Genomic DNA, 26,177 nt, shown 5'->3' on the forward strand with positions numbered 1-26,177 from the left:
TTAGGTATTACGTCGGGTTGATACTTTTTTATTTTTATATTACCTATAATATGTTAAATGTTCTGCCTGTCTGTCCTACGTAAAAAAAAAATTGTAAAATTATTATGTACGTTTTAGTACATTAGCTATTTTATGCTTTTTTTTAACTTTAATTATTTCTTATCTATTTTAGATTATACATTGTGATTTTAACTACTTTATTTGATTATCTTTTGGATATCTTGTATTTAATCTTCGTAATGTTTAATTTTTTCACCACGGAAGATATTTTTAAACAAATATTAACTGAAAGTAAAAATATAATAAAATAAAAATATATTATAATTCTTGTTTCAATAAAAAAAAAGATTAAAATAATAATAAAAAATAAATAATAGTAGATTTTACTAGAATGTTTTTTTTAAACTTAATTATCTTGTTAATTCTTGAGAAATTTTTGTTCTTCTTACTATAGGATATTTCTTAGAAAACGCTTAAGTGCACTTACAAATATTACGTTATTTTAATAATGTTTATTCTTTAAAAACATTCTCTTTAAATACTGTGTAATGTATTCCTATTTACATATACATTTACGCGCGGTTGCTTATAATCTTTAATCCCTAAAACGTATGTGGATACAGTTACTATTTTAATTTCAAAATATGTTCTTCAAACTTACATAATTATCTCTAAAAAATGTGCGTGCGTGGGCGGGCGTTTATATATGTCAGATGTTTGAATATTTATTAGCATGTTCATTTAAAACTAAAATGTCTGATGTGGACACCACATCCTTGTATTAAATTTCATATACAAATTTTTTTTTTAAAATGAAAAGTACGTAAAATTTTATTTCATTAATAACTTCTGATATTTTTTCTATTTTTAATTTTTTTATTGTTATTATTGAATAATTATTTATTGTAATTTTTTTTACAATCAGAGGCTAATAATTATTAAAAATCAATATATTTAAATTAAAAAAAAAAGAAAGTTAAAAAAAATATGATGTGCCTCACATCATATTTTGAATATGATGTGCCTTCCCCTTGTAAGATACAAATATTTCATTAATTAACACATTATTTGACTATAACTCTGGAACCAATGAAAATAAGTACCACTTATGACATGGTTGAAAAGCTGTCAGTGAGGGCTTATTACTGCAGTTAAGCAAAGTCCAAAATCCATTTTTTTTTTTTGGATTTTGGGCTTCTTTGGATACATTTGGTTTTTCTAATTGTAATCAAAAGGGGAGGTACACAAGTAAATGTTACAGCAGTCTTAAATCCAACATTTCAACATCCTACGTCTAATCGTTTTTGAGTTATGCGAGATACATACATACGTACAGACGTCACGCCGAAACTAGTCAAAATGGATTCAGAGATGGTTAAAATGGATATTTCCGTTGAAATCTGAAAATCGAAATTTTTCGCGATCACAATACTTCCTTTAATTCGTACAAGGAAGTAAAGCTGCTGGGTTAATTTGAATGTGTTTCTTTTACTAATGTTGAGATTAAAAATTATTAAATTTATTCAAGTTCTGGATAAATAATAAAGCTTAAACTGATTTTATCGAGTTATTTTACGTATATATCTTTAATGTCTGATTAAATAACGTACTACTTAATGGCTTCTGAAAGTGAAATCTAGATAAAATTTTATTTTATTTCCGAGATTAAAATCTAGTAAATAGATTTGTACCCGATTTTAGGGTAAGATATTCTTTTCTTAATAGAAAATTAAAAATCTGTATACTGTATAATGTAAGTAATGCCCGTAAATAATTTATGTATGTTTTATTTCATATACAACCAAAGGAAGAAGGGAAGGAGGGTTTTGCTTCAATGATTTTGTTTATTTTATCAATATTGTAACTGTTTAGACTTTATATTGGATTCAGTTGGATGAGATAACTTGATTTACAAAATATATTGTATGTATTTATTTTAGATACAATAATTTATACAATTGAAATTTAACAATGTTCATTATTTCTTAACTTAAAATATTTACCGGTAGACTGGCATCCCTTCACATTATTAAAAAAAATAATAAATAAATAAAAATAAGTTATTGCCCTTTTGGTAATATATATTTAAAAAAAATCTATACCCTCAATATTTATTTCCTTCTAATGTGTTCATTTCAGTCTGTTCAGTGATTGTGAACAATAAACAACCTCTCACGGCTTAATGAGATTAGGATAATGTGTAACATGTAAATGAGGTGTAGTCTTGTACAGATTCAGGCCGACATTCTTGAGACGTGTGAATAATTGAACTCGTAACACCAAAGTACACCGATATCCACTGTCTATTATTATTCAATTCGTATAAAAGCAACTAACGTTTGCCAGGATTTGAACCTCAGAACCTTCGACTTCGAAAATCAGCTGTTAAATAACTGATTTGCGGCGACGAGTTAGTTTAGTGGTTACTACTATCAGCAGTCTACCTTCAATGAAGTATTATACAATTTCACGGGATGAAAGTTAAACAAAAGGGAATTGTTAACAAATTTTCCAGAACCTTTTTATAAAATTTTAAACAGGAATTCTTATTTCACCTTAGTAGTTGATTGGTTTTTTTTGTGATTTACACGCTTAAATGAATATTTCAGGGGAAATAATTAAATAAAATAAAATTTGAAACGATTTTCATACAGTTTTTTAAAAATAATTTTGTGTTAAGTATATTTTATTACCTTTCGGATAATAAATAAAAAAAATATAATTAAAAATTGTGTGGTTTAATAAAGTACGAAAAGGAAGGTTTTATGTCTCAGTTTTACTTAATTTGATTGTAGAAGAATATTCAGAAGGGTAAGCTGTTGAGAAAAACATGTGCTATATTGCAGTATGTAAAACAGATAACTGTCATCATTAATATCTTCCCTTAGGCAGGTTCGTTTCTCCATTACTTTTTTTTTTAAGTGGTGAAAGAACCCCATTTACGGGCGCCGAAGCAATGTCGGACTCACTAACAGGCTCCGCAAGATAGTAAAAAAGGCCTAAGTATTCCTGCGCACTACCTACTAAACCTCCACCCCTGGTGACCCGCCCCTCCTGGGAATAGCTGGTAAAGAATTACTTCAGAAGGAGGGGTAAGCGCTCACATACACATTAAAACAACAAAGCAAATAGCGAGGCACATACACACATAACTAAAAAAGCAGCACAAAACAACACGAAACACAGTAGAACCAAACATACCAATACGTATACAACACCCGCGCACACCAACAACTCTCGCAACACTCATTCTTAACATACGCATACTTACATGCCATCAGCTTTAGTTCGAAAGTGGGAGAGACCCTTGGGACCCCCCAGCCGGTGGAGTGACCGCGGCGGCTTCATTGCATCCAGCCGACCCCCAAAAAATCGGGGGGCCCTCTAGACACTCGCCTGCGGCCCTGTTCCCCGCACCGGGACCTCAGGGCCTCTATTTAACCTGCGGTTTTCTTCGGCAGAACGTAATTTCTCCATAAATGCTTTAGTATATCGGGCAACAGCCGTCCAGTGATTCTTACTAGTTAACATAATTTCCTAGAGGTCCTCAGGTTCAAACATTTCCTCTCTGCCAATAGCATCCACGATCTCTTCACGCTCTACCACAAATCTAGAACAGCGAAAAAGTACATGAAAAGGCGTTTCTTCAACCTCACAAGCAAGGCAGCTATCTGAGTGTTCTAACCCAAACCTATAATTCCTCCTTGGCCCGCCAGCAACTGAGTAAGATTAAAATCCAGGGAGCCATGGGTTCTCCCAGATCATCTCCCATCATTGCGTATCAACCTATAGGTCCATCGGACTTTCGCACAACAGTCTCATCTCTCCTCTCAATTCCTTAACATTTCCTCACTAATTTCCGAACTCACTTCTTTCTTTTCATCTGTGGTCATAACCACGTATTCACGCATCCTCTTCCTATGCATAACCATTGTCCAAATATATTCTCAGCTAAACTTTTAAGAGCTTGGTAGTTCCCACATCCTTTTAGGTCATCTGTATTCTTTTTCGGCTCCTTTTTGTAAAAAATCTTTAAAGATTTTTTATAATGAATCCTTATTATTTCCTGATATGTCACAGCTAGTTAGCTCTCATATATTGAATTGTTCTAATTAAGCTTACTTTTCATTTACTTTATCATTACTTTTTAATTTTTCACTTTGTCTCTCTATTTTGATCTTCTCCAATCTCTCCCGTTCATATTTAAAATGGTTACAGTCTTTCTATTTTTTTTTAGTTTCCCATGCTTCACATGCATACTGAAGTATTATCCACAGGTAAGAATAAGTTTCTTCATGTGCAACCTCATCTTAATATAAATTAAGTCTTTCTGCTAAATGCTTCCTTAGACATTGATATTCATATTTTTATTTCGTTTTCACTAATGAAAACTTTTGGTAAAATGGTAGTTAAGCATCTTAACCGTTTTATTTGTCCAATTCCTTCTATTATGTAAACATTCGTCGGCTATTGTCTTCTTTTCAATTGTCTTCATTCATTTTCATTTTATGTTCTATTTTAATTTGAAATAATTTCTTGATTATCCTGTGCTCATTTTCTAAAAAAAAACCCAAAAAAACATGTCATCGGGAAAATTAAATAATTTTTTCTCTTTCCTTCTAAACTGTTTCTTCATCTTGTTCTAAAGAATTTTTGATCAAATCTTTAATATGCACGACCATATGAAATAAGGTTGGTGATAGCCTAACAATATTAAGGATGTGCTTTGTAGTATGAACTAGATTGGGATTATTAAAAGAATAGCACTGAACGGAAAAAAATTTAGAATGTCATCAAATTAATACGGTTGAAAACTTCCTCCAAAAAAAAATTGAATAAATAGATAAAATTATAAAATCTGTACCCGGAAGATTATATAGTAATTTAGATCTCTCTCTCTCTCTCTCTCTCTCTCTCTCTCTCTCTCTCTCTCTCTCTCTCTCTCTCTGTGTGTGTGTGTGTGTGTGTGTGTGTGTTGTGTGGGCCGCACGCGAGTGTATATTTTTATAGATTTTCTATGTTTGAGTACTGGTTTTTTCTTAAATTATAATGATCCATTTGTTTATTTATATATAGGCTTCTCTTTTTTTTCATGTTACTTTAATTATTTTTTTTTTGTTTTGTTTTATAATAATTAATACAGACATTTATAAACATTTATTTAAAGAAATTTGTTACTGTGTATATAGTGATAAATAAATTATTACTGTGGTTCATTAAAAGTTATGTTACTTAAAATAAATGACCTGTCTAAAAATAATTCTGTTTAAAATTATAATACTGTCAGCTGCTAGTATTATATATAAAGCCGCCAATCAGTTAACTAATTGTATTTTGCTATTTGACAGTAACAATTGAGATATGCTTTCATGCCAAGAGGTATAGTTAACTACTAGAAAAAGTAAATTGAGTCTCTTTTAAAAAATACTGATACAAGTAATATAATAGTCTACTTAGAATACTTTATTTAACAAAAAAGAAATTTCTTTGTTGTGTTAGAAAAAAACAACGAAATATCGGATAGAATCTTTTATCACGAATATGTTTTTATTTGTTTATATTGTAATATGAAATACAGGTTACGGTTTTTTCTTTCAAAATTTGCATTTATTTTTATTGGAATTTACGTTCACTAACAGAAAACTTGCGGGGTCATGTTACATTGTGTATGAGTTGCTGATAGACTTTATTTCACGTTTAAAAATCGTATTACACTATTAGTATTTTTTATATTTTTCTTTTACAATAATAAATCCATTTTAATTATTATTAGTCGACTTTAAATGAAAATCTAGATTTATAATGAAAATTGTGGTAACATGATATCTATTAATAACGCTTTTAAAATGTAGAATTAATGACGACTGGTAATGTGCAGCTAAGGATTTAAAAATTCTTTCCAACCTAAATTATGGTTCAAGATTTCCCGAAACACCTTTTTCTTACTACATTGCTTAAAACGAAATGATACGAACACAAAATAATACCATGGTCATTTGGAAACTTCTCGGCCTGATACAAAGACGGCGAAATTATGACTAAATGACTATATCTGTCAAATCTGATTTTTTAGATTGTATGCTGCAAAGATTCAGGAGTGTGCATTCGCCAGAAAAAGTGGCGATCGAGTAAAACAAACAAATTTTGAAACTTTCTGAAAAATTAATAAAATTCCAGGTGTTATAAAGTACTTTGATTTAAAGGGCTATATCTCAACGAACAAACAAAAAGAACTAGATTAGATTTTAAAGAATTCATTTTCGACGGTAAAAAGTGACTGAATTTAAATGTGGCGGTACATCTAGTCAAGATGATGAACACAGTCGGGATGTCCAAAAACTGCTACGATCGACGAAATCATCACAAACATCCACAGTGTCATTAAATGATTCTCTATTGAAAGTATGCGAGCCTGTCGACATTGAAAACATCTTGATAGACTGTTTCCAATACATTTTACACAGTGTTTTGAATATGAAAATGCTTTCCGCTCGATGGGTATCGCGTTTGTTAACAGTTAATAAGAAATGTATTTGACTGAACACTTCTTGAGGGTGTTTAGATTTATTAAACCCGATTCCGCTGAGTTACTTCGATTTTTATAATAGTAGATAAAACATGGATTAACTATTACACGACAAATACCAAACAGCAGTCCAAACAATGGGTGAGCATAGGTGAAATAGCGAAAACGGAAAGAAAGCGAAAACGGTTTCTTCTGATGGAAAATATCTGGCTACGATTTTTTGAGTTTCTTGTCTTGTGTTGTTTATAGATTACTTGAAAAAAAGGTCGGACCATTACCGCGGAATATTACACATCATTACCGGTCCGATTGAAGGGTGGTATTCTAGCTAAACGTACCCATTTGTCCAAAAAGAAAGGGATCTTTCACCAAGATCAAAGAAAGAACCTACACTCACGTCTCGGGTTGTTTCTTGAATATTCCATGACCTACATATTGACCCCGTAGGGAAGAGCTTTCTGACGATTCCGGTCACCATATCATTCCCTCCGTTCCTATTCCTGATGAGGCTTTACTGGAGATCTTCTTTTAGATCCTCTAAACTTGATAATACAACACAGTCATAAGTTTGGCCACTGTCCACCGATGTTAATACCTCGGCAGACATTTCCATTAGTGTATTCACAGATCTTACTATCGCTTTCGTATGACCTTTTCCAACCACTACCACCTACGATAACTTACAACCCTCATCTCTCAAATTAACCGATTCATGGAAGCATGATCCCTGTACCTTCCTCTAACACCGAAGGTTTCACACAAAAACTCTTTCTACATCTAACTTCAGTTAGATTCTGCACGGAAACCATTGCTTGATTGTATCTTTAAACACCAAAAATACTCTCCTCATATCAAAAAAAAACAAATGTTGATCGCAACAACGACAATTTTATTCTACAATTCAATTTACTCAAAGTCCTCTTGATTTACTTAAAAATCAACAAACACATTCTCAAATTTAACATTCTCAAAAGCGTCTATTGAAAACATACCCTATCTTTCTTTGCTCTGGTCCGCTTTCGGGAGCGACGTCAATGCCTACATCCTCCCACACCGAAGCTCCATCAAAGAGTACTCCATACATCCGTCTCACCCTCACAGCGAATATCCATAAATATAAGTTTTATCAAAATTTATGTTTTTGCTAAAATATTAAACCTTTTATTTTGAACAGAATTATTTTATTTTTAAAAATCGGTTGACAAATAGCCGATTTATGGCAGAAAATGGATGTTTTTAATTTTGTGTCATAATTATTAGGTCTGATATTGTGAGAAAATTATTCCTTAATTTGATACTAATTTACAATACTAGAATTAATAATAAATAAAAACAATTAATATTTAATCGAATTGAATGTAAAGTAGAGGACATGAAAACAGGCACAAAATTACAACATTAATTTCTTTGCCATACCTCGGCTGTTTGTTAACCGATTAAAGGAAATAAAAATATCATTTTGTTCAAAATAAAAGGCTTAATATTTTAGCAAAAACATACATTATGATAAAAATTATATTTATATAGATATAACGAGTTGAAAAATAAAAATGGCCGCCATTTTGTAATCTGCAAAGGTATTTAAATCCTGATTTTTTTCTAATTTAAAAATTTTATTACAAAGATGCTTACCAAATACATGAATGTGATTCCTATATCCGAACTTGAGATATAAGTTTTTATATAAAAATAAAATGGTGGATATAGGGTGAACGAAGAAATTGCCATTTTTCCTGAGGATATTTTTTGTTTAGTTTTATAAGTAGAATCCTTTTTCTTTTCTTTCCTGTTTAGCCTCCTGTAATTACCTTTCAGATAATACTTCAGAGGATGAATGATGATGATATGTATGAGTGTAAATGAAGTGTAGTCTTGTACAGTCTCAGTTCAACCATTCCTGAGATGTGTGATTAATTGAAACTCAACCACCAAAGAACACCGGTATCCAAGATCTAGTATTCAAATCAGTGAAAAAATAACTGACTTTACTAGGATATTATAAGTAGAATCCAAAAATGTATAGCCAGTCCACTATTTTAGAAATACTCTGTATAATGTACAGCATCGGTAGAGATAGTGAGAATCTTATAATTATATATACGTGCATTATATTCCATGGTCTTGATATCGGTTCCATTTAAAAAAAAAATTAATTATATTTATAATTTATCTTATATTGGCGAGATCTACATAATGTATTTTCATGTTCCGATCAGAATAAGGATTTAATTTATATTTTAATAGTGCAGTTTTACTCCTTGCAGATTAATGATGAGATTTTTCTTAAATAATATATTTGTGTTGCGTTATAACATTTTAACTATTAAGTTTTTATTTTTTTGTGATAGTATGTTTGGTTCTACGAACGGCATAAGACTGCCTACTTAAGATGTTTTACTTAGAATCAAGGCAGATATATTTTTACAGAAATATTGTGTTGTAGCCTACAACACAAAATAATTAAAAAAAAGAAAATACTTTGCCATTATAAATATATAATTTATTTTATAAAATCAAATAAAATTTTTTGACAGAATAAAAGATACCAATTTATTTTTTAAAAAAAGTTTAATTTTATTTAAATATATACGTAATTCCTGTTTCTCCTTCTTTAATATAAGAGAAGTTGGCTCATTTTTGATAAATTCCTCGTCGAAATCATATCTCTGAATTCTAAAAATAAATAAATAAGCGCTGTACAGGTATTCCTTTTTTTATGTTCTTACTGTTGCTACAATATTGCGAGGAATTTAATAAACTATTTTTTGATACTATATTTCCAATGATAATGCAATTTTTTATGCATTTTAAACTACGAAAATTCAGATTGAATAATTTTATTGCCAAGTATTTTTGGTTTTTGGTTTATACTCGAGAATTAATACCGATTGGTAATAATGAAATTCCTACTTCTGTTTTACAATAAGTCGGAAATGCTGTAACTAACTATTCATCTTAAAAAATTTAATTAAGGAATTTTTTTTTAAATGGAGTATTTCTTATTTGTGTTATGAGTTCTGTTATTGTTTTCCCTTCCGTAACAAAAATTCTGTATTGATTTATTGATTAATCAGTATCTCTTTTAATCGTAGTTTTTAAAATTATTTAAATGAATTAGGCAAATTATATTTTTTTTAAATCTGGTGTGGACAACACATGACTTCCTTGTAGGCCTATTAAGTTACATTTACACATTATTTCAAATGAAAAATACATAAAATTTTATTTCATTTAAAACTTCTGATATTTTTCTATATATTTTATAATTTTTTTTATTTATTGAATTATTCATCGTAATTTTTTTTTTTTACAATAAGAGGTTATTAATAAATCAATATATTTAAATTAAAAAAAAAAGTTAAAAAAAGAGAAAGTCTGATTCGAACCGATGTATCTTCCCCTAAGATCCAAATATTTCATTAATTAAAATTTTATTCTGTTATATCTCTGGAATCACTGAAAATAAGTACCTCTTATGATATATCGCTGAAAAACTCTCTATGTCGGATTATTACTGCAGTTAAGAGAAAGTCCAAAATCCAAATTGTTTTTGGGATTTTGGACTTTTTTGGACACTTTTGTTTCCGTCGATTGCAATCAAAAGGGGAGTTGGAGAATTAGATGTTACAACAGTACTAAATCCAAAATTTCAACATCCTACGGCTAATCGTTTTTTAGTTATGTGGGATACATACGTACGTACGTACGTACGTCACGCCGAAACTAGACAAAATGGATTCAGTGATGGTCAAAATGGATATTTCCGATGAAATCTGAACACCGAAATTTTCCGCGATCACACTACTTCCTTTACTTCGTACAAGGAAATAAAAATGAAATCAAGACACATTCTGTCAAGCTTCATGCGATCATTTTGTTACTGCTTGAAGTTTTTTTTAATCTTTATAAGTTTTTTTTCTACATACCGAAACATATTTATGTTGAGTAATGTTTTTTGCAAACTATTTATTTACTAGTTCACAACGAAAGAGATGTGCTGAATTTTTAATTAGTATTCTTAACAGTGTTTCGTATCTTACTGAATTCATCCTGTCGAATTCGTTGTAGGATAAAAACAATATGTCTTCCATTAAGATGGGATCCCTATAGAAAAAATGGAATTGACCAAGTAATCCGCGTCGTTGCTCTATTTATTTTTAATCGAAAGGACTCGGGATCTTGACTGTACAATATTCTTTGTATTTTTCATCCAGAGAATTCCAGGTTTAATTCTCGGAACCGGGTTGGTCTTGTGGTAAATTCGACGTCGCAAATCAACTGATTTCGAAGTCGAGAGTTCTAAGGTTGAAATCCTAGTAAAGACAGTTACTTTTATACGGAATTGAATACTAGATCGTAGGTACCGGTGTCCTTTGGTGGATGGATTTTAATTAATCACTTATCTCACGTATGGTCGATCGGAGACAAGACTACATTTACATTCATACATATTATCCTCATTTAACTTCTGAAGTAACACCTAACGTTGGTTCCGGAGGCTAAAAACAGAAAAAGAAGGTTTAAATGTCGGATCAATTTTAATAATTTTTTACGCTAAATAATTTTAACTGTTAAAAGTGAAAAAAAAAAAAAAATATTGAGATTCGTTGATGATACTGTTCTTTTGGCGGGAACAAAAAATAAGTTTGAAAGAAATTGAATAACATGGATTTATTTTTAGAAGAGATTTTGGTATGAAAATAAGTAAAACTGGAAGAAAGATAATAGAATTTAACAAAATGAAGGATAATGAGGAAAAAATATTACGTTAACCAGAAGTAGTAAAATTTTGTTACTTTGGTTGTAAAATTATGAATAATAAATAAAGCGATGCAGATATCAGAAATAGACTGCTGAAGAAAGGAAATCTGTTATTCAAAGACAGGAAGATCAAAAAGATGTTTATGTAGAGTATCTTACTTTACGGTTGTGAACATGGACAGTAGGAAAACAGAAAGGAAAAGAGATGAATCCTTTGAAATCTAGTATTACAGGAGGATGCTGAAAATTAGATGAATTGATACGAGAAATTTTTTTTATAGAGAATCTTGTAAAGGGACAAACTCTAGTAGATTGCCATCTATTAAAACATCCTAATTAATTTAGTAATGAGATGTATAGAAGGTAAAAACTCTATAGAATGACAACAATTAGAATAAATATAAAACTTATAATTAAGGGTATAGGATATAATAAATAATGTTAAAGTCAAAATGTTAGCATTGAACTGAAAGGAACGGAAGATAGGATCAAACCAGTCAACTGACTGATGACGTCCAAAAAAAAAAACATTTGTACATCTTAATCCCACAATGAGGATCTAAAATTTGAAGGGGATAAAGGAGAAGGCCTGGAACAGGGATGAATACAGAAAGCAGTGGAGTAAGGCAGTTGACAAAATTTATGTTGATGGAAAAAAATAGTTGCTTCAAATAAAATAAAAATGGAGTCGACAATATTCGATTTTGTTTATCACAGCTTATCACGCTGTGATATATAACTTAGCCGCGATCCGGGAAAGTCCTACAACTGTGGGTTGTTACTGCATTAAGTAAAATAATGTAATTTCACAACTTACATAGGAGAAATTTCGCTTGTACGATCAACATATTGGTGTAGTCGCGAGGTTTAACGCACAAGCTACCGAGTCGACCGGGCGATCGAGTACGAGACCCAGCCAAACAGAGTTAATTTTTTACATTTTAATTATTATTCATTTATATAATTTTATCGCTCACCTGTAACATCAGTTTAGAGCATTTTTTGGGTGGAGGTGCGATTTTGCAAAGGTTTTTCTTGCAGATATTATTTTTTAATTGTTAACAAATGTGCGTAAGAAAAACATGATATTATTTAGACGAAATCTCGAGATACTGAGGGTGGGTGACCTCGCTCTATAGCCTCACCTTCTTGACCTTTTAATTTGTAAATTTAATGGCATCAATGACCCATATATAGAAGTAATCTGACCAAGTTTGTTCAAAATCGGTCCAGTAGTTCTGGAGATATAAGGTGATTTGGAGGCCAACACCGAACACACACACACGAATATTGACATCCGGAAAATTTCCACCTGGTTTTTTGGGTTCCCTAGGTGTCAAGACGTCAAGATCCGGTGAAAACCTCATATGCCACACTGGACCGATTACAATACTTTCCCTTTTAGAGCTAAAGCTTTGCTATAGCGCTATCTAGACGGGAAAGTAATTCAGGCTGTTGGATAATAAGGCTCTTAAAATGATTTTCGTTAACTGATAAATTATATTCTAGAAAAAATTAGGAAAACTTATTTTTCAATGGTTAAATTTTTTTTGCAAGATTTTTTTACTGTTTACCAGCTGGATTAATTCGATAATTTTATAGAGGAATTTTTTGTATTTGTACTGTTCTAATTTTTTCCCTATAATGATTAAGTGAAAGATTTTAAATAAAAAATCAACTTATATAGACAATTTGATTTCATCATAATTTCTTAATTATTGGATGAACTATATATAGCTTAACGTTAATTTGATATCAAAGTATTTCTGTACAAAATTAAAGAAAATTATTTGAAAAAACTTACATAAATAATAAAGAAGTATTTATCCTCGTATTATAAAAGCCTTAGTTCACATTCGGTACTCAGTTTCCGTTTATTTCATTTTTATAAAGATTATTTTTTATTTTTCTTACGAACTGGATTGTTTAAACATTTAATAATTAAACCAAGTTCAAAATAAAAAAAAAACAAATTAATCTTCCTTTAAATTTATTTTTTAATTTTTTTTCAAATTAAGTATTTTTTTAATTTGCCGCCGATTTAAAAAAATATATATTCAAAGAAAATTGGAAAAAACAATTCTTAGTTTTAGATGCAATTTTTTTATATTAAGTACACCGCTGAAATATTGTTTAATATTTATGAGTAAAATTTTTTTTATAAAATTCTTTTAATTTATATACAATGTGTAGGATTGGTTTATATAAACTGGTAAATTAAATTTTACAATAATTTGGTTTTGTATTGTGGAAATCATTTATATCTTTCCATAAAGACAGACCATTTCATATTATTACGTTTCAGTTAATTGTATCATACAAATAGTATATACATATATATATATATATATATATATATATATATATATATATATATATATATATACTATTTGTATGTCCAGAAGGTTAACGTGTAATTAATTAAACCAACTAATCATATATAGTATATAGAAGGGTATACACCATGGTGTATTAGTTGTAGGATTAAACTAACATTAATGCGAGGGTTTGTGTATGTATGTTTATTATAAGAAGGGGTGTTTTGCACAGAACAAGACGTTACGTTTCCCTAGAGTTGAACCCAGGTGAATCCATAACGGCTTGCTGGCTGCGATTCCACGTTGCTTGGATGGAGCCCGATGGATGTTGAGAGAGATAGAATAAGAGCGTTTGAGAGATGGTAAAGTGAAGTGGTTGTGGTAGTGGCAGTGGGTAGTAGTAGTGGTGGTGCAATGCTGGTTGCTAAGCAACCAACTCTACACTAGACGTCACGTGAATGATGCGTCTGCTTTCAGCCATGCCCTCTCAAAGTTGCCAAGCTCAATTTAGTTTCTTCACTTTTTTAAAACTTCATCGACGCTTTTCATTTCATCCTTAATGATATTTTTTTCTAGTTACTATATTATCATATTTCAAGTGTTCTAGTCTATTATATTATTATTCAATAACTTAATGTAGTGATTTATTTTCATTAAATAATTTATATTTCATCATTATATTATCTAGACAAATAGTTTTGCTAGATTGCACCATCATTGAAGGTAAGCAAGTTTCAATGTTAAACTATTTATGTTAGGTTAGGTTTTTATTTATCTCATCTTATGTAAACAAATAGTGCACAGTCCATAATGAATCTTTAATATATTACGCGCAATTTTATTTCGTAATATTTAATTAAAAATGTTAAAAACTATAATTTTTTTTAATAGTTTTTCTCGCAGGTAGTACGATAAATTTTCACGAATTTATAACTGTGAGTTTAAAAAATAATTGAAAGTAATTTATTTTTTAAGTATGTTAAATCAAATTAACTTTCGTATTATTTTTTGTTTGTTAGTTTTTCGTATGTAGCAGTGATGTAATATTCATTAATTATTATCATTTACACTTTCAAACCAGTACCACTCGATTTTTTTTTAAGTAATGTGTGAACAAATTAATAATGTTAATTTACGTCTAACTTTAATCGCAGTAAACCGATTAAAAATCACAGTAATCTGTGAAATTTTATAACATTAAACCAAACCAAAAAAAAAAAAACTGCTAGCAAAGTAAAATGTTTTTCAAATCTTAGTTATGATAAGAGGTGATAATTATAATGTATTCCAAACATCTTTTGTAGTAGTAGTGTGTGTGTTGTAAGTTTATTATTTACCATTACTCAGCGTGATTTTACTACAGTTTTTTTTGTTATTAATTAAATTTTAGTTTTTGTTTATTCAAAGAATAGCTTCTCTTATATATTGGGTGTGGTCCATTTATACAGATGCATATTTAATGCTTTGCATTATTATTGTTATGGCATAGCATAGTTTACTCATGTTTATTTTAAGATCAGATTGTCTTTTGAAGTAGAACGGTTGGTCCTGTAAAATTTTCTTTGAAAAAGCTTCAGCAATCTACATTTTTTCTAAATTTAAACATTTCAGTATATAATGCATTGTTAAGATAATATTCTTTGGTTTGATATAGGCATTATTATTTTTATTTGAAATTCTATGTATTATTGATTCATGCAACTGGGGAAAGAAGTTTATATTGCAGACAGTTATTATTTAGGTCTGCACTGTTGAATCTTTTGTTAATGTTGGATTTTTAAACAACATTATAAGTTAAACTATTATTTTAATATTTTATTTAAGATTTTTTAAAACATTAAATGATAAATTTATTGAAATGTTAACAAAAATTATTACTTTATATTCATTTTGCTTGTGTGATGGTAATTTAATGATTTCATATCTCATAATAATATTTTCGTAAAAGTTTTCTTTCTTTTCTTTTAAAATTATTAAACATTTATGGTAATTAATGTATAACTAATATATTTTTATTTCATTCTAGTTTTTATTTTGAATTCAATTTAATTTTTTTTATCTTTAAAAATTCTGTTTTATAAGTAGAACTACAGATATTTTAATTTTAAAACTTCTAGAATACGTATTGTAAATTTTTAATGAAAAAAGTTTTATAGAGCTGTTTTTGCTTATTACATTATTGTAAAGACTTTACTTTCTTGTGTATAAAATCAATTTACTTGTGTTCAGATCTTATTGTATTCTCTATGCATATTATTAAAGTATTAATTAATTAGGTTATATAAATTCCATTTTGTAATATATTTTAGGAGTTTATTGTTTTAACAGATTTTTTTACATAAGTTGAGAATGTTTGTTATTAATGCATCATTCATTGTTAGAATACACATTTTATCCCATTATAGATTTTAAATATTCTAAACAAAATATATATTAAATAATATATAATAGATTTTAAATGTTCTGTTTTACTTAAATAATTTACTTTTTAGATTCAATTAAAAATATTCTCAGGAGTAGACTCAACTTGACATAATTGAAATTATTGAACGTAAATAAATCGATTTTTTATTCTGATTGCTACATAATAATATATAATGTAGTCACATCAGGAATGGGGTGGGTGTACTATTCAGTGGATAAAGAAAACTAACTGCTTCAGCATTTAGTCTAGGAACTGCTCTAGATTGATCAAGGGAAACCATGGAAAAATCTTAATCAGAACAGCATCTTAAAATAAGTATATAATATACAATGTATAATGTTTAGCATATTATGAGGGAAAAAGGTGATCTTCGTGGTGGAGTGATAAGCATCTTTATCTTTTATCTAGAAGATTCTCAGTTCAAATCTTGGTCAGGCTTAACATTTTTTGACCATTATCGAATTTGTTTATTAAGGGACTGTAGTTGGACATAAAATTTTTCCTTAAGTTTTGTTGATAATTAATTTACTACATAAGCTTGAGGTTTGTGCATGGGAATAGAATAGAAATTTTAGTAGCATTAAAAATTATCATGCTTGATTGGGATTTTAATCCAGTACTATCCAGATGAAAGGCTTAGATGTTACCACTCTGCTTCTATAATGAAGGAGTGACTATTTTGTTTTGTTTGGCAAGTGTTTATTTCTGAAGAAAATGAATAAAACATGATAGAAGTCTATTGAATTATTCATCCCAATAGGCATAAATCAAATTATGATAAATTATTTTTATTATGAAAATAAATTTGATAAAAATGTATCAGATCTTTGTCAAGAACAAATCATTATACAGTTTGCTTACTGTCTTACACCAGTTTATTGCCAAATAGGTTTTTTAACATCTAGTCATATAATTGGTGGATTTAAATTTATGTTTAGACTGATTAGATATATTCATATCCTGTGTACTTGTGTAGTGTAAAAATGAAATATGTTGTTAATTGATGAAACAGTTTTTATGTTGTTAATTGAGTTATGTATATGTGAGTGCACCCATCAATCAAGAGTCTGAAGTATAAATATAAAAATATTATGGCAAATCTTTTAATGTTTCATAAATTCTTTTACATTTATATTGTATTGCAGTATTATTTTAATAACACAGTTAATGACTGCAGAAATCATATTCATGCTGATGCATAATGATGTATGATGGTATGTATTTCAAGGAAATTCTTCTGCAAGGTTCATATAAGATCTATTAATCAAATTTAATCCAAAACAAGTGTATTCACTTTATGAAAAATCTTTTTGTTTCAAGGTTAAAGTGTCTCCTCAACTGTTGCATGAAAATGGAATTAACTTGTTTCAAAATACTGAATGGTTTCTTCTTTTCCTTTTTTTTATTTAAATGTGGTGTAAACATTTTAATAACCTTTTATGGATGCAGTGGAAATTCTGATGATAAGGAAAGTGTCATTATTTACAAATATCTTAGCTGAAAAAATATGAAATAAAACTTTTGTTTCAAATTTGTTGAGAATTTTTCAACAGGTAGATAGGTATGTTAATAACAGCAATAAACCAAACACCAAATAAATTGTGGTCATTTATTATTGAAGTACACACATGTAGTTAATAGATTTTAGTTTTTGACTGTGTGTGGTTCATATATAGTTTTCTTTTAACAATCCCTGAGAATTGCTTCTGTGGGGCTCTGTGTAAGAGTATAATTGTATAAATATACAATACTATAATATATTTAGTCATATCATCTTGTTTACTTTATCAAAATTGGTAATTTTAACAGTTTTGTAATATCTAGTAGACTTGGATGCATATGTAAATTGATGTTTGCCGTATAATATATTTATCATTTATGTTTTGTTTGGAATATGTAAAGCAAATTGTTAGGGATGTAGGATGTAGAGGGTATACCGAAATGAAACGATTAGCACTAGATAGGGAATCTTGGAGAGCTGCATCAAACCAGTCAAATGACTGAAGACAAAAAAAAATATGTTTTGAATTAGTGTTGCACCTCTACAAGTGATTTAATTATTAATATTCAGAACTATAACAAATTTATTGAATAAGAAAATATATAAAATTTTTTACAAAGAATTCTTTATCTTCCTGACACTCATTCATTTATTTCATTCAGTATCTTTCCTGTTTGGTGTAGATTTTCTTATCAAAAAAAATTATATTTTTATCGCTTCCTCTATTATAACCTGCATTCTTTTCATTTTTCATATTTCTGCTGGTCATTAATGTGTGTTTGATTTGTTTTCATTAATTATTCATATTATGTCATTTTTTTGTTGTTACCCACGACAGAATAGAGATGGTATAGATACCAGACATGTGTGTGTGTGTGTATGTCTGTTACTCCTTTTCTTTTTCCTGTTTAGCCTCCGGTAACTACCGTTTAGATAATTCTTCAGGGGATGAATGAGGATGATATGTATGAGTGTAAATGAAGTGTAGTCTTGTACATTCTCAGTTCGACCATTCCTGAGATGTGCGGTTAATTGAAACCCAACCACCAAAGAACACTGGTATCCACGATCTAGTATTCAGATCCGTGTAAAAATAACTGGCTTTACTAGGACTTGAACGCTGGAACTGTCGACTTCCAAATCAGTTGATTTGGAAAGACGCGTTCACCACTAGACCAACCCGGTGGGTTGTGATGTCTGTTACTACTTTCCTCAAAAACTACTGGACCGATTTTGATGCAGTTTTTTGCATTTCATAGGCACTTCTGTGCAGGTTCTTAGAGATTGTTTACGGTTATAGGCCACCAGGGGTGCTGTACTAGATATGTTTCTTTAAAACGGTCGGGCCAATTTTGATGCGGTTTTTGGATTACATAGGTATCACCCACCCCAGAGGAGGTTCTTAGATTAGTTTTACAATTATAAGCCGTGAGGGGGCATGGCAGTATTATGTTTGTTCAAAACGGTTTTTGAGTATTAAGTCTTTCTAACTCCAGCAAGGCTACATTATTGTGTGGATTATTAAATAATTTGTGCTGGTCAAGTGTACTAAACTTTCATCATCAACCTATAAATGTTCCTCTGTTGGGCACAGACCTTTTAATCTTTAAAAATTAATAAATTTTTAAAAATCCACGATGAAAAATCCTTAAAAAATATGAAATAATCAAATAATTGTATTTTTACCTTATAATCCTCTGTGGCATTGCAATAGTGTTTTTAAGACAATATAATTTAAGATTTTGATTGATAGTTGTGCGTGACCCATAGACTGAATAGATACAGATGCAATTTAGTTATCATCATAATCATGCATGATGGTTAATCAAAGTCTTAAATTTTATTGTTTTAAAAACAATATCACCATGTCACAGAGAATTATGTGGTAAAAATAGATTTATTTAATTAATTATTTCACGGGTTTTTAAGGTTTTCTTTGTTGTGTTTTTTAACATTTTTAATTTTATTTTTTATTATTGTAAACTGTTAAGATATTAGAAAAAGAATTGTATTTTGTGTAGATAATATGCTGGTTTTTGAACTATAATTTATTATATCGTGTAGGTGTGGTGTTTTGCAGTTTACGTAATAAAGAATAATTATTGCTCCCAGCTTGGGCCTCAGGGTCACCACTCTCAGTAGGCATACTTTTAAAATAAGATCCCAGGCTGAACATCAGATATTTTATTTATTCAAATTTTGATTAAAAGAAGGAACTAACTCAGTAGATCAGTTAATTTTTAATAAGAGGAAGTGTGTATGAAAAGAAACTGGTTGTTTGATAGTAAGTAGAATATCTGCCATAAAAAATTGTAGGTGCAGGATGTTTCAGATTCAGTTTTATAAGATAACCGTGAAGTAATCTAGATCTAATCAAGTGTAAAGAATGTCGATGTAGGGAGTGATAGTATCTCGGCCTTTCATGCAGGGATCCTGGGTTCAAATCCCAGTCAGGCATAACTTTTCCATAGCTAAAATAAAACCTTATTTCTATATTCCCACGTATAAGCTTTAAAAGCTTCTGTGGTAAATTAATGGATTAATTCATCATTACAAAATTAAAACACTCTTGTTTGGTGAATACTCCAGTATTTCTATTTACCTGAATGTTACAGTTGGAATACCATAAAAGGTGTTACTGATCAAAATTTTGGGACCATAATTTTTTTTAAATTTATGTTTTGAGATTTCCTTCATCCTGAAATGTGAAAAGTACAAACTGTTATTCTGTATATTCCATTATTTGTGTTGATACATCTATTGTATTAGTATCTCTGGGTGGATGAATGTAACACCATAATGGTGAGTTGTGTACACATGTCATTGATACTGTAACATTTTGATGAAAATCTGACTAATTACTGGAATTTCATAATTGCTTATTGAGTATGATTGTTGGATTTTGGTAAAAAGTTGTTAAGAATTTTTCATAACTAATTGTAGATATTTTAAAAATAGTTATTTAAATTCATTCCACCTGTAAAACAAAAAAAAAAATTAAATATTTTATTTTACCCCAATCTTAAAACAAAACAAAAAAATCAATCCAAATTATTAATTATTTATTCATTCTATAATTTTTTTCCTAAGTTTTATAAAATAAAAAAATTAAATTATACAGGTTGAGCAACATAAAACCGAATCTATAACGTAATTGCTGCAGAACTGGTAGGTTATGTTGGAATGAAATTTTATGAATGATACATATACATTAAATAAGAAAAACATAATTTAACATTTAAAATATTATTTACCATATTGTTACAAATGATGTTCAAAATGACCACCTTGGGCATCGATGTACTTTTGTGCTCAACCGATCATATTGAGAGTCGTCTGATGCAAAACGTTGCTGTCAGTTGTGTTGATTTCTCATTGCGTGTTCACCTTCAGTTCACCAATATTGTGGGGATTAGATGCATAAACTCTCTCCTTTTTCAACTGCGGGAAACGTGGAAGCCACTGTCCTTTGCTGACAGCTCGTTCATTTTGAAAGCTGAATGAATGTGATTCAGTGAAACGTTTGATGTGTGCACATTGCTTCGTGTTGTTGGAAGAAGCTGTATTCTTTTTCATTATCAATCAATTATGCATAGAATTCTTCAAAAATTTGAGGTAAACTTGTGTATTAACTGTCTGGTCAAAAATATTGGTCCCCTCTCTACGATTACTGGAAATGGCACACCCATCACCAATTTTCTCATCGTGAAGTGGACGCTCAAATATCTCATGAGTATTCCTTGCCATCCAGTACCTGGTTTTCTGCGAATAAACATGGCCGGATTAAGAGAAACCATGCCTCATCTGGAATGAAATACGACATCGGGTCTATCCTGTCCATCAACTATGTGCCATGGGGACCGGCGCCCTGGACCTCAGAGGTTGCTTCAGTTGCCATTCCCATCTACCCAGAGGGCTCTACCCCCTGGATCCCTGCACTGAACGTTAACCTCATGGTTGTGATAATACTGATAAATAATAATTATAATATTCAGGCTTTATAAAAACTTGAAAAAGAAACTAAATTACAAAAGATAGAATAATAATAGTGCCTGTGGTAACTAAAGTACACACACCTTTGATGATGAAAAATTCATTATTATTTCTTTGTTATGGTGGCAGAAATATAATTATGAAATAAAAGAATTAATCTACTTTTTCCTTTAATTGAATATCTTTAATTCACAAATGGGGGCGAAGAAATTATGAATATTTTTAATATCTTAACCTTCAAGGGAGCAAGGGCATCGGTCGATGGCTTAAAATCTTCTCTGGGATAACACAGGTACCCTGCAAATTTGAAAGTAATTGGCTGGTTGGTACTCACATGATTCAATAACAAGCAAACAGACGAACTTCGGGTATGTATATATATATATATTTTATTTTTCATACAGCCGAACAAGCTTATTCTCTTACAGTAAAAATGCGTGTGATTTTTAAAATACTAAGATTTACTATCTTCTTAAAATATTTTGTAACAAATCATCATACACTAATAAATTTATAGCATGGTCAAGTATCTTAAATAATTTTGTTTAAAATAATACTAAATTTAAGAATTTATAATTGATTTACTATTTAGCTAATTAGCTACATAGTTAATTGACTGAATGAAATGAGGCGTTGTTCTTATGCAAAATGTTTTGTTAATTTGGTAATTTTGGTAATTTTGGTTAAATTTAACTTAATTTAAGCTTTTTGTTTGAGGTGCAGTTAGTTACATTCAAATGAATTCTCCAGTTTTTAAAAAATCATCCTCGCTTTTAGCTGGAATATTGAATGTTAATAATGTTTCATAAAATTTTTCCATTTCAAAATTGGAATCGGTACAGCTGTTGGAAAGAGCATTGATTGTTCACTCAGTTAGTGAGCCTGGCAAGTGGTTCTTGTATATACTACTTTGTAAATTATAACTTTATGTTATGTTAAAAAAAGTTAAAAACAAGAAAAAGTGTTTAAAAATGTAAATGAAGAACACAGATGTGGTGTTAGTAGTTATCAACAATAATTAACCATTCCGTTGTCTCTGGAAGTAGTGTTTACAATATTCCAGATATAGAACAATTCTTTTTTGGCACTGTCTTTTTAAACTTTTTGCAATAAATTATGATTGACAGTTCTGTTTTTATGTTATTTTAATTTTACCTTATTCTTATTTTTTACTTTATTTAATTTTACTGTGGAGCACAGTAATTAATTTAAGTACAAAATGAGGGAGGTCTATATGTTTACAGAACTACTGATTACTTATAAATAGCTTACTGTATTCATTTATTAATAGAATTATAACAGTGTTAAAGTAAAATATATATAAATATTATGATGCACTTTGAGATGCATCAAAGTTGTGTAAATTATAGGATGAAATCATCTAATGAATGAGGACATGAGTATATATAACTTTATGACGATGAAAAATTTTTAAAATGACTTGAACATCCCTTCTACACTCATAAAAAAGATTGATTCGAACACATATTTATTTTAAATGTCTGTGATTGTTGATTTATTTAACATTGATGGATTTATTATTTTTATGATATTTTTATTTTACCTCTTTCAGTAGATACTTGGTTTTATTAATATTAAAAGCTTACTTTACTTCAGTGTATTTATGTATATGTATATTTTCAAGCTGTTTATTTATTATTATTGTTGTAGTAACATGCATTTAATGCTATCATTTGTTTTAACTTAGTCGGATTTAGTGTTTTGAATATTAATACGAGCAATGACTTATTTTGTTGCATTGTTTTATTTAATATAAATTAAAATTTCATTCAAGTATTGATTTTGAATATTTGCTGCTTTTAATATGGAAATTTTTCGTTTGCATTTTTAATTAATGCATTCAATTTTTTACTATCTGTTAGTATAAACATTTTTGTGAATGTAAATATATCAAATAAACAAAAATCTTTATCTATATATCAATGCAGTTAGAATATTAGGTTTGGGATAAGCAAAAGTATGTTATTAAAAATTACTTGTTTCTTTTCAAATATAATCACTTGAGTATTACATAAAAAAATATTATATTACTATTGGAGCTATTAATTGACATGAGACTCAAATTATACCTAAAAATGTTTTAGCTGTTCTCAAGAAAAAAACAAGCTTACATCCCAGATATTTCAGAAAAAGTAAATAATGAAATTGTTTCAAATTTTCTTTTTCGTTGAGCTAAATCTATATAAGAGGCTAGACTCTGAAATGCTGGTTACATTATAGCAATTTTGGTATATTCATCATAATGTTTATCAATAATTGAGTGGGTGATACCATCAAACGGTACAGAGGTACAACTTCATCTACGAGTACGCTGTAGTCATTGAATTTAGCCAGTGTTCACTGGCTACAGATGTAACACTGGTCATCACCTTTCTTTCTTAGAGCATCTTTTTCCTTTAAACTTTTAAGTCATGTAGGCTGTTTATAGATTGATTCTCAGCCTGCAATCAGATACACACCTGAAATTCATTACTAAAGGGCCAGAACCCACTAAGTATATAAATGAAATTTTCAATTGTTACCTGAAAGCAATAACAATTTCTTTACTTTTTGACTCTTATGATTATATCCAGTGCATCATCATTTTATAAGATTATGCTCAAACACACGCTGGAAACATGAATTTAATTATAAAGTGCTTACCACTTCAGTACTTTTTTTTATAGAATTGTCTGAATTTGAATGATTATCTACTATTTAACATTGTATGTAATATAATATATTGTTGTTATAACTTTTGTAACAATATTGGTCTGATGACTGTTGAACCTTACAGGGTATCAGTAATGAAATTGCAATTTATTATGTTTTCCATATTTTTTTGTAGATGGGATCATCACTGGTAACTATATGAAGGATAAAATTTAATTTCTGGTTGGTCATCAATTCTTCCACCTCTCCTTCATTTTCAAGCTGTCTTGTTTCATTATCTCTTCCAGCCATTTTTTAATACTACACTGTTTCCTTTCTAGATCCCTTTATAGTCTTATGTCTTCTTTCTGAGTATGTTTTTGGTTTCGTTCTTTATGCTATATGTTTTATATCTGAAACTCTGAGATCTTTGATTTGCTTGAACCATTTATTAAACATCTTTGTGATTAGTTTTTTAATGTTCATTCTTTTTAAATGTCCATAAAACATAGTCTTTGTTTTTGTTCACATTTTTGAATCTATCTGTTCCGCATTTTCCAACCCTCATCTGTTTTCCTTGGTCCAAATATCTTTCTTAGTATCCTTCTCTCACTAATTTCTATTTTGTGTACTTCCTGATTTAGTGTTATGGATGCTGTACCATACAGGATCTCAGGTTGGATTGCTGGTAGTGTAGTGTCTAGTCTTATCCATTTGGATCTTTTTACTTTAAAATTTAAAAAGTATATGTGAATAGCTTAATTAATGTTCAAGAATTTAAATCCAGGATTAAACAGATGGTTGTTAGTAGATATTAAGATATTATCTTATTTTGTGAAGTGTAGGAATGAATGAAAAATATTTTTGGCAAGTTACTCTCATGTTTAGTAATAACATTTGATGTCATAGTTATAAAAAAACATTGTCGAACTATGTGTTAAGATTGAATATTCCAGTTTTGTATGATTTAAAAGTTTGTCAGTGATATTCTATATTTTTTATTAATTAATATTTTTGTATTCATTTTAGTATATTACTTTTAATGTTTTATAACAATAATAGTAATCTGCAATATTGTGATGTATAATTCTTTAATTTTTTACATCATAAATTCTTACAGCACATTTTTTGTATGATGAATTAATTCACCACAGAAGATTTAAAAGTTTGTATGTGAGAATGTAGATATGGGGTTTTGTAGCATATGAAAAATCCTATGCCAGACTGAAGTTTTAATTTATACATTTTTTTTTTTTGTTTTGTAGGAGGTGAGGATGGCACCAGACAGGCCCGGATCAGAAGAAGATGGTGGAGTTTCTTTGACACAAAATAACGGTGTTACAGTCCCAATTACTCTTCTTTCTATACCTAACTCCATATTACAAATAAAGGTAATTATTTATTTATATTATTTTGTTGATTTATAAGAAGAAAATTAATGAAAAATTACTTTATTATAACTTTAATTTGAATTTTCTTCATTTCATTCGATTTTGGGTCTGATCTTGTTTGTTATTATTACCTTAGACACAAAAAGATCATTAGTCATAAGTAACCTTATTTATTGTTTTAGAAATTTGTTCTAGAAATCATATATATAATAATTAAAACCTAAAAGTAGATTGTCAATTGTCGTTTCAAAATTGTAAAAAAATAACCATCAGTAGATTTTGAGGGATTAATATAAAAAATGAACAAAATACTCATTAAAATTAAAAGATTAAAGCAATACTCTCAAAACACTATTAAAAGAATATTTCTACCTGTGTTCAAAAAGTAAAAATATCTGTTAACCAATAATCATGCAGTTTGAAAATGACCTCAACCACTGAAATCCCTTGCTCAAATCATCCATCATCATACATATCTCTTTTCTTGGAGTTCAAAAATTTACCTACAGAAAAATAGAGATAGATTGAACTATAGCACTAGATTTAGTTGTTTACTTCTGATATCCATTCATATAAATTAACATTACTTGTAATTGTGTTTTAGATTGGT

At 29.2% G+C, this 26,177-nt stretch overlaps 1 protein-coding gene across 4 annotated transcripts in view; it reads left to right on the plus strand.

Moving 5' to 3' along the window:
- Positions 1–26,177, plus strand: part of LOC142331359 (forkhead box protein N3-like) — a 746,610-nt gene that overhangs the window by 674,199 nt on the left and 46,234 nt on the right. For 3 of the 4 annotated variants that reach the window (XM_075377204.1, XM_075377205.1, XM_075377206.1), the window contains one exon: positions 25,442–25,567. In XM_075377204.1, the coding sequence (XP_075233319.1) occupies positions 25,451–25,567 (117 nt within the window). In that variant the 5' untranslated portion in view covers positions 25,442–25,450. Of the gene's footprint in view, positions 1–14,150; positions 14,329–25,441; positions 25,568–26,177 lie in introns of those variants that run through there. The other variant, XM_075377208.1, reaches the window with a different exon arrangement.

Source organism: Lycorma delicatula, chromosome 10, assembly GCF_047948215.1.
Source record: "Lycorma delicatula isolate Av1 chromosome 10, ASM4794821v1, whole genome shotgun sequence".
In the NCBI taxonomy this organism is placed as follows: Eukaryota; Metazoa; Arthropoda; class Insecta; order Hemiptera; family Fulgoridae; genus Lycorma; species Lycorma delicatula.